The sequence below is a fragment of the Eimeria acervulina genome, genomic scaffold, assembly GCF_000499425.1.
Source record: "Eimeria acervulina Houghton genomic scaffold, Eah_scaff91, whole genome shotgun sequence".
Taxonomy (NCBI): domain Eukaryota; phylum Apicomplexa; class Conoidasida; order Eucoccidiorida; family Eimeriidae; genus Eimeria; species Eimeria acervulina.
Window position 1 is genome coordinate 62834 of NW_013547083.1, and position 8532 is coordinate 71365.

Below are 8532 nucleotides of genomic sequence, written 5' to 3' on the forward strand. Positions count from 1 at the left end.
TGCAGAGTGCATTCGATAGATTAGTTAGTGCAGACCCTTTACAGCAGTCGGCTGTTTACTATGAATTCATATGGAAAGTACGGAGGCACTAGAAGCTTTTTGATGTTCCAGAGGGCAGATAATAGGGGCACATACACGTATATAGATGCTCACAGCCTGCATGTGCGGAAGCACCATGGAGAGCCATGGTTGCCGCTTCGGTTTACGTTTTGACAGCCAAAGTCTGCCAACGGCAGCGACGGAGAGAAGCAAAGGAGGGCGTCTCAGGTGACGCAATGATGTGAGAAGGCGGCTGCCTGTCCTACGAGAGAGAACACAGAGATGCAAAAGGTCCCTATGCATGTCCTATGCATGCAATGCGGCGGCGGATTGATCGTGCATGCTGTGCCTCCTGCTGACTAACACGTATCAGCAGTGAGAAAGAAATGAGGCTTAGTGTTCGTGGCACGCCAACTGCGGACTCCCTCGCATTCCGGCTTAAAAGATGGACGAACGAAGCGCGTGCATGCACGCATGCATAGCTCGCAATGTTGTTGTTGACGCTGTATACAGAAAAGGGTGCTACTCAATGCTAAATAATACACATTTGACGACGGAAGGCAGCAGCCTCACACCCACACCGGCGAGCAGCTGGCTGGTGCTTAAAAGTTATTAATCAGCGGAGCCCAAAGGCAGATAGAGGAGCTGAGATGCGTGCATGTAGCGAGAGGCGATGCTGTCAGTTGTTCTCGCCCATCTGCTAACTGCATCAGCGCCTCTGGGCGCTGCTCTTCAACAACACGCAAAGTACAGTGCAGTGCAAATGCAGACGCAGCCTCCTTGCATTTAGCCAAAGTACTAATTACCATGCGCAGTGCATGCAGAGGATTTAGGTGTTTTTCCTCAACGCACATAAATTGTCCACACCACACCAAAGCCAGCCGCCCCGACTGACTGTCGGGCAGACCACGGTGCGGGTAGTTACTGAATAAAAATTAACGCCCTATACAGACGGCGCTTCGGGGCCCTTCGCGCGACTGAAGGTGCCACCTAAAAGAAACTCGCGGTCGAAGCTGCTGTCCAATAGCCGACCCTTGTCTACTTGCCGCCGTTCTTGTCGCAGCTGCAGATCCCAAAGAAACAACACATACGAAAAAACAGCTATAGGCACTGTAGGCAACCAGCCTATGCTTGTATTCGAGCTCAAGGATCGTGGCGGTGCTTTCTGTATACCACGGCATCTGTTAATATACCTGATCTTGTTGTTTCAAGAGTGCGCGCTGTTGTTCCAGAACACTGGCGTCTCCCGTCCCCCAGATTTCAAGTTCCTTGACATGAATAGGACACAGAAAATTGGCGGAGAGGGTTTCTTCTACACTTGGAAGTGTAACAGCAGCTTCTGCCTTCGGCTTTGATGCACTTGAGGCGGCTGCAGCAGCTCCATCCAATGCTGTTGTTAAGGCAGCAACGTTATCGAGGGTCTCGGAGCCCTGGGGAATCGGCTCGTTCATCGTCTGCAGCATCCGACCTGGCGAGTACGTGCAATCGCTCTTCGTAATGTAACAGTCCTTCATCTCTGCAGAACGGAAAAGAAACCAAAACAGAAACGAAAAAAGTAGCTGTTGATCAGAAAAAGAATTTACTTCAATCATTAATACACAACAGCTACAGCAGAGTCTTTGCAACAAATACTAAGGCAGCTGATATCAAACAATGCAAAACCAAACACAAATCCTACCAGCTCAAGTTTTCAAACGAATGAAAATTCAACAGCACATCCAAATTCTGAAACAAATTCAAATTCTTGAACGCACCATCGCCAATCCAAAAGCGGAAAGCACCAACTTGGCCGCCGAAGCCCAGACCGATTGGGTGAAATTTGTTTTTGGTGTTCAAATAAATAAAGTTCCTTCCCAGGCCGCTCGTTCTGAAAACAGAAACACAGAACGGCGCATGAGTCAGATAAACACGGGACGACAATCAAGGTTGCAATTATTCACCTTCATCACGAGCTCGTTCATAAACAGTTGATAAGAGCCAACCGAATACCTTGAACTCGTTCACCGCACGTGTTTGGAAACAACACAACGTCTAAAATCTTGCTCGCAACACTTAAGAAAGAACACAGCGTCTTGAGTTCGTTCACAGCACTTCTTCAGAAACAACGCAGCGCCTAAAGTTCATTCATAGAGCTTGTAAGGAAAAGCGAAAAGGCAGCAGTTCGACGAACCGGAGGATGTTGAGTTGTGGCTCCAGTGAGAAAAGGCAGGTGTTCGCGTCGCCGAAAAAGTTGTGTCCACCTTCTTTTAATTCACTGAGAAGGGCATAGATTTTACATAAATGAACTGAATAATCGCGTTAACAAATAATTAATGCATTTCTTTATACAAGCAAAATCAGCCTTAACGACTGCAATGCCGTGCGAACTACGACTACAATGTACACTGCGACGAATCTGTGAGGAGTCTGAAGTAAACAGAGCAAAAAAACTGAGGAAGCATGTTGCTGAGTTCACCACGAAATGATCGCGCCTAGCACCTGGCCTTCTTCCGTCTTGACGACGGCCACCATGGGAGCAGAGTAAAAGAAGCAATTTGCACAGAGTCTGCTAAAGCTGGTTCCTGAACCCAAGCCACAAACACAACGCCAAAACAAGCATCAGCCTGCCCTGCTGTAGCCGTTGCTACACCGCACCATGCAACCACGCCAAACAAGACACTAACATGCTAAATTAAATGGGTATATTTGTTCCAACGGTAAAAATTAAATATTGATGGAATGAATCGAGGCTTGCCATGCTTCCACGACGCGTATAGGCATGTCCACGGTGCCTTAGGGGGAAACGGGAACAAGGTCGAAGCCATGCGAAGCTGAGAACGCAACCCGCATTCAGAGGGACCAGGAACAAACAGGTTAAGTAAGAGCTGAAAAGTGCGAAGAACGCATGCGTCCCTCCTCCTCGCCTCCCCATCGCAGGAAGCATTCCCTGGGTCCCCTACCACGAATGCGTGTTCGTCAGTGAAGCATTTGCTGCGTGCATCGAGGGGGCCCTGTCCATGCCATCCTTTCGTTTGTTCAGAAATCGCCTCTGCACTGGGGCTTCGCTTCCACGCCGGTGACTTCGGCTGCCCGATCGCTGCGCCCCCGTCGCCTCTCCCCCGCCCAGTCGTTGAATCGCGCACACACGATCGACTCTCTTGGCGGCGCCGCGGTGCATACACCTGCAGAGGCACACCACAACTATACAGAAGCATTCATTTGACTGGCAAATGCAGTAACCACGGACGAGTGAAACCTCCAAAGAACAACATTGCAAGAAGAAGTCCACTGGCATCACTTGCATCTGTTGCTAGAGTCATAGCAGGGCCTTTGTAAACAGAGCGGACAATGGAATGATAGATAAAACGTCGCGTCCCAGTGAAGCAAGGAGTCAAGGCAAAGGCAACAGGTCATGACGTTATTGGCTCACTGTATACTGTACATCGGCCAAGCTGGAATCGTTCCTCTCTGGCTGTGGCTGCCCGTCAAAGACAGAGTCCCCCAGAAGGTGTGCTGCTACTCCGAGAGTACAAAGAGAGGGGAGAACCGGCAAGGCAGCCCTGATCCACGAGAGAACAGCAAATACTTCATTGCGCAAACCCCCGCTGCCGATTGTGCCAGAGCTTGCATGCAGAACGGCGCCTGAAGCCTGGGCGGCGAGCTCCGTGCTGCTGGCTCCCCTGCGCATTACGGCGCTGCTGTTACTGTTGGTGTTGTTCAGAGGCGCTCCCATCTGTGTGACTGCTACGGCTGCTGCAGCAACTGCAGCTGCAGTGGGGGTGGCTGCATGGATGCTGGTGGGTGCTGCTGCCTCCGCAAAGGCAGCAGCCATGGCTCGAACCGCGAAGGTGAAGTTCAACTCTTTGGGGAACACTAAGGTGAGGGCTGGTACCGTGTCCCACGCTGAAGACGTATGCACGCCTCGAGCTGTTACTCCCTTTGTCTGGCGCTCTTGTGCTTGGTTGCAGCTCAGGCCGCTTGTGGTGCGTGCCACTTTGTCTTGAAAGATAAGACTGTTCGGGTTCAGCAAGTAGATCAATTCTAAGTAACCGTACTGCAGCATCTGCATCAACGAGAAGCAAGCGCGAGTGCTGCACCCCAGAGAAACATATGTTACGCTGCGACGGCTGCTGCCGCTGCTGACGCTACCACTTGCACTGCGATGAATCGACGCTTTTCTGAACAAAAAAAACACAAAACGCAGACGACAGTGAACAAATGAGGCAAGCATTGCCATGCGTTCGCACCTGCAAGCAGCAAGTAGGATCTTAACCAAAATCAGCTGCAGCAGGCAGCCAAGTAAATGAATGTTTGTTGTCGACTCATCCGAAAGCAAAGCACAGACTCCACGACAATGACGATGATGAAGATGATGACGATGTGTGTACAATTTATTACCTTGCCAGCCTGGGGTCGATGCAGAGGCCCCCAATGGACTCAAGCGATTGCCGCACGTGTTCGTACTCCTCTGCAGAGAAGGATAGGGTTTCGAAGCTCCTTGCAATCCTCCCCAGCATCCTTTCCGTGAGCAGCACTTCCGTTTCTGGGGCTTCACCCGAGCAGCAAGAAGAAATGCAGTCAACGACCTCCTGCAATGTGATGCTGTTGGCCGTCTTTAAGGCCTCCACCTGCTTCTTATTCTTATTTGCGCAGCGGCCGCCCATGATGCTTGTAGATACGCTGCCACCGCTGTCAGGAGCCAAACTGCTGCTGCTCAGAATCGCAAAGGAGAGCCCGTGGGCGTGAGGGTGCGTCTGCTGCTGCCGCGCTATCTCCTTTAACGTCGGCAGCAGCAGCATTGCATGCCCCTGCAGCACCCCAGGGAATGCTCGGACGAAGCCAAGCAAAGATATACGCGCCTTGGACGGAGAAAGCTGTGTCCAGACAAAAACAAACACACGAAAAACACGCGGAAGAGACATCTGCACAGCGCATTTGCACCTACGCAAGTGACAGCAGAGCGCCACCGTAGTAGGCAAAGTGGCAGTACAGCGCTACCACAGTAGGCAAATTCTGCCTACCTTAACCATTTGAAAAATATGCCTCACCTCATTAAGACCAAAGTGGCTCAAGAGCTGCTGCAGCTGCTTAGGCGTCAGCTTCTGCGGATTGAGTGGTGCAGGAGAGGTGAAGCGACTCGCCGCATCTCCCATCTTCTCGGTCTTTCTGGTAGAGGCAGGCCTTATTGGTGTGAAAAGACGCAATTCCCTTCTAGAGAGTCACTTCACAGGAGTTCCCGCAGCTGTTTCCATGTGTCGCCGTGTCCTTGTACCAGTTCGTAGCCTGGGCGTTGTTCTAACCCACCAGCCGAGCGCCAGCATCGGCTCTCTGAACAGCTGCAACTGACTCTGACACACGGACTCCAACCGGCCGTACCAAATTGAGCAGAAGCCCAGGGCTTCGCCTGTCCTTCAACTGGGTAGGTTCGTTTTGCAAGAGCGGTGGTGAGTGAGATAGCCAGCCAGTCGCCGAAGTTGCCCTGTGCACGTATCGTTCCCCCGGTTGCATGTGTTCCTCCTTCCGCAATTGCGAGGGTGTACAAGTAAAGGTTGTTTTTCGAAGCCTAAAGGGTAAAAGCAAGCCAAATCCTCCTCGCCCGCCGCGGCGCAGCTGGGCACCTGAAGCTTGTGTGTGCCCGGTCGTTCGGGTTTCAGGCGGATGCCGCACAAGGCCGAAAGCCACAAACACCTGCTTATAACGTCGATAAACACTGAAACAGCAACGAATACAAAAATGTGGGAAATGTGCCTACAAACCATTAGATCCGGTGGCCCGAAGCACCGGCTCGGTGGGCAGCAGCTGCTTGCCTGTGAAAGTTGGAGAGCAAACTCAAGCAATCTCAAGTGACAGAGAGCGTCCGAAGGACGAAACAGACTTTGCTTAATAGCTCACACACAGTTCGTTGGAAAAAATAAAACCGTCTCTTTTGTTGTGAATACAGAAGACTAATACGCTACAATGGTGTTCTCCGATTGAACAACCACGGGCGGCCAAAAGGCGGGCGGGGAGTTCAGGGGGTTAGTTGCCTGGGTGGGAGCTCGGGCTGCTTTACGCTGCAAATCATTCGTGAGGTTTAATTTGCAACAATTCCCTAGTGTTTATGATGCTAATGTGGCAAAAATTGAATAGAGGTTTTCCCACGGGTTTCCGAAAACCGAGCTGACGAGCGAGCATGCACAGGCGCGGCTGCTGCAACGGCGGGGGCATCTTAAACAAGCCCAAAGTATAATAATTGCGATGAGCGCTCGAAAGCCATCAGACAGTTCGACTTTGTCTTCTTAGCATGGCGGTTTGCTTTGTTGTCGGCGTAACCTACCATTAAGACAATGGACGTTCACAACAGCGACGACAGTGGAAGCGGTAGCGAGATGCTGGAGTTGAGCAACCGTGCGAGGAGAAAGCTGCTAATGCAGCAGAAACAGCAGGTAGATAAACAGCCGGGAATGGCTAGTGCAGCCACGCCCACGGATACTGCTCCTGCCGAGGTGCCCACAAACCTGGACATGCACTGCGCGGACCGCTCTAGCGACAGCTGGGAACACGACCAGCAGCCCCCGATGACGGGTCCGTGCAAAGTTGAATATTGTCCAAGTAAGCTGTCATTAGAACGCAAAGATTGCACGCGGTAGATGCTGCTGCTGTTCCTAAACTGCAATGCCACCCCCTGAAGTGTACAGAGTCCGTGAAACCGGAATTCCTTCTTCATCAGCCCCAGAAAACAGCATAAGCATACCAACTGAATGCCTGATACTACATGTGTCCGCTGCGTGGCCTCATCTCATGAACAGCCTGCGGCATGCCGTTTGAATACTGCGAGTACTCGGGAGCCGCCTGTGCAAAGCAACCCGACGCGCAGGAAGACCCCAGCAGCCAAGCGTCGGCGTTGCAGCAGAAGGAGCACGAGCAGCAACTTTCAAACGAGCTAGAGGAGAAGGCCGTCATAAGCGATGCAAAGCGGGGCGCAGGGAAGAAGGATGGCGCAAAACCGGTGAGCCGTCAGCTGCTTGTTGAAGGAATGGAGTCAGTGGGTAGCAAAGTTGCATATAGAGGATATGGCATATCTGTGAGCTTTAGGTGTTCGAGTATGTCATTATATTAAGGTCTGTGAATATAAGTTCTTCCTATAAATCCTGTTCCAGCAGAGATTTTACGGGCAGGATGTGTTTTCTTTGTCCCAGTGAACCTTTAGAACTCAGGTGCTTCATGTGCTGAGATAGGAGGAACACCGGAAGCGATGAGCAACAGTTTGCACTCCCGCTCTCACTGATACTTTCGCTGTTGCACATACATATAGGAGCGCATTCTTTCTGTCGTTGTCGCTGCTTCGCAGAAAGTTGTGACTGTCCAGAAACAAGCAAAGCGAAGAGGGAAGTGCGCGACGAACGTGTGGGGCCTTGAACACTTCGGTGCGTTCACAAGCCTGGGTCGTACAAAAGATATGAGCGACGAACAAAGCAGTTTGTGGTTCGCTGACTTAAAAAGGGAACATCTTGCGGAATATATTCTGTGCCGCAGGCGTCAAACAGGAACAGGCAGCGAAACTTGCGAGCAAGCATTTTGCTTGTGGATCTTCATTTCAAAAAGGGCAGCCTGGCCAAATGCCGTTTGTCGAAATTCAAGTAGGTCTGTAGTGCAGGCGCATGCAGATGCGTTGGGACTGTTATTTTTCCCTCCAGCCTACGAACATTATTTCGATCACCCTCAGCCACCTTAGCGATGTAAATAACGTCGGGCTTGTTGTGGTAAAGAACATCAGTGCAGTGTGGTGTTGGTTTGAAGCACATACGTATTCGGCTTGTTTGTGTTATTTCGTCATCAGGGGGACGTTGAGGAGACCATAGCCGCTTTCCTCCTCAAAAATTTCGACATACCCGAAGACAAAATTGTCTTCCTTGCTGAAAAGTAATTGTGTGAGAGTCTTCACTACCGCTTCTATACAGTCCAGGTGCATTTGCATTCATTTCCTTTCGGGGGTTTGTGGGAGCTCGTTGATTGATTATCACATCGACTCCAAAACTCTTGCCTCTGAACATGCACCCGTGGGACTCCTGTGTCCCGTCAACTGATGGCAGCTTGAAGCCGCCGCGGAAGGGGAGGCACGGACTATGTAAGTTCACGGGTAGAACGGCCCGGCTTAATTTGCAAGCAAGGGTGCTTCAGCTCTGTAGCAGGAACAAAGTATTGGCATCAGTTGAATGTAGCACTAAGTCAACGGGGATGCATCATGCTGCGTGTGCATCGTTAGACTAAGGCTGCGACTGATATAATTAGCCTAGCACATTTTTCTACCCAGTGAGGTGGAAGCACATTCTCGGTGTAGATTGAACCTGCAGAGCACTCGCTGTGTTCATTTTACTCGGTAGCTACAGATCTTGGGGCCGGCGCCATCTGCCGTGGCCTGCGGTAGGCGTCTGCACAGCGTTCACTGTATTTGAAGTGACAATGGTTGACGCCGAGAGTGTCTTCTGGGCAGCATCTAAAGCGATTAGGTTTCCAAAGTCAGTGTCTGAGGAG

The 8532-nt window shown here is 51.1% G+C and overlaps 2 protein-coding genes across 2 annotated transcripts; one reads left to right on the forward strand and one right to left on the reverse strand.

Moving 5' to 3' along the window:
- Positions 1-982: 982 nt before the first annotated feature.
- On the reverse strand, positions 983-5171 carry EAH_00015230 (TLD domain-containing protein, putative; the record flags this gene model as incomplete). Its single annotated transcript, XM_013391202.1, has 8 exons — positions 983-1102; positions 1233-1555; positions 1794-1906; positions 2498-2600; positions 3166-3241; positions 3449-4196; positions 4417-4892; positions 5040-5171. The coding sequence occupies 8 exons, from the start codon at positions 5169-5171 to the stop codon at positions 983-985; spliced, it is 2091 nt and encodes a 696-aa protein (XP_013246656.1).
- Positions 5172-6344: 1173 nt separating this feature from the next.
- Positions 6345-7924, forward strand: EAH_00015240 (translation initiation factor SUI1 domain-containing protein, putative; the record flags this gene model as incomplete). The annotated part of the gene is made up of 5 exons (XM_013391203.1): positions 6345-6609; positions 6807-7081; positions 7349-7424; positions 7534-7637; positions 7838-7924. The coding sequence occupies 5 exons, from the start codon at positions 6345-6347 to the stop codon at positions 7922-7924; spliced, it is 807 nt and encodes a 268-aa protein (XP_013246657.1).
- Between the last annotated feature and the right edge of the window lie 608 nt (positions 7925-8532).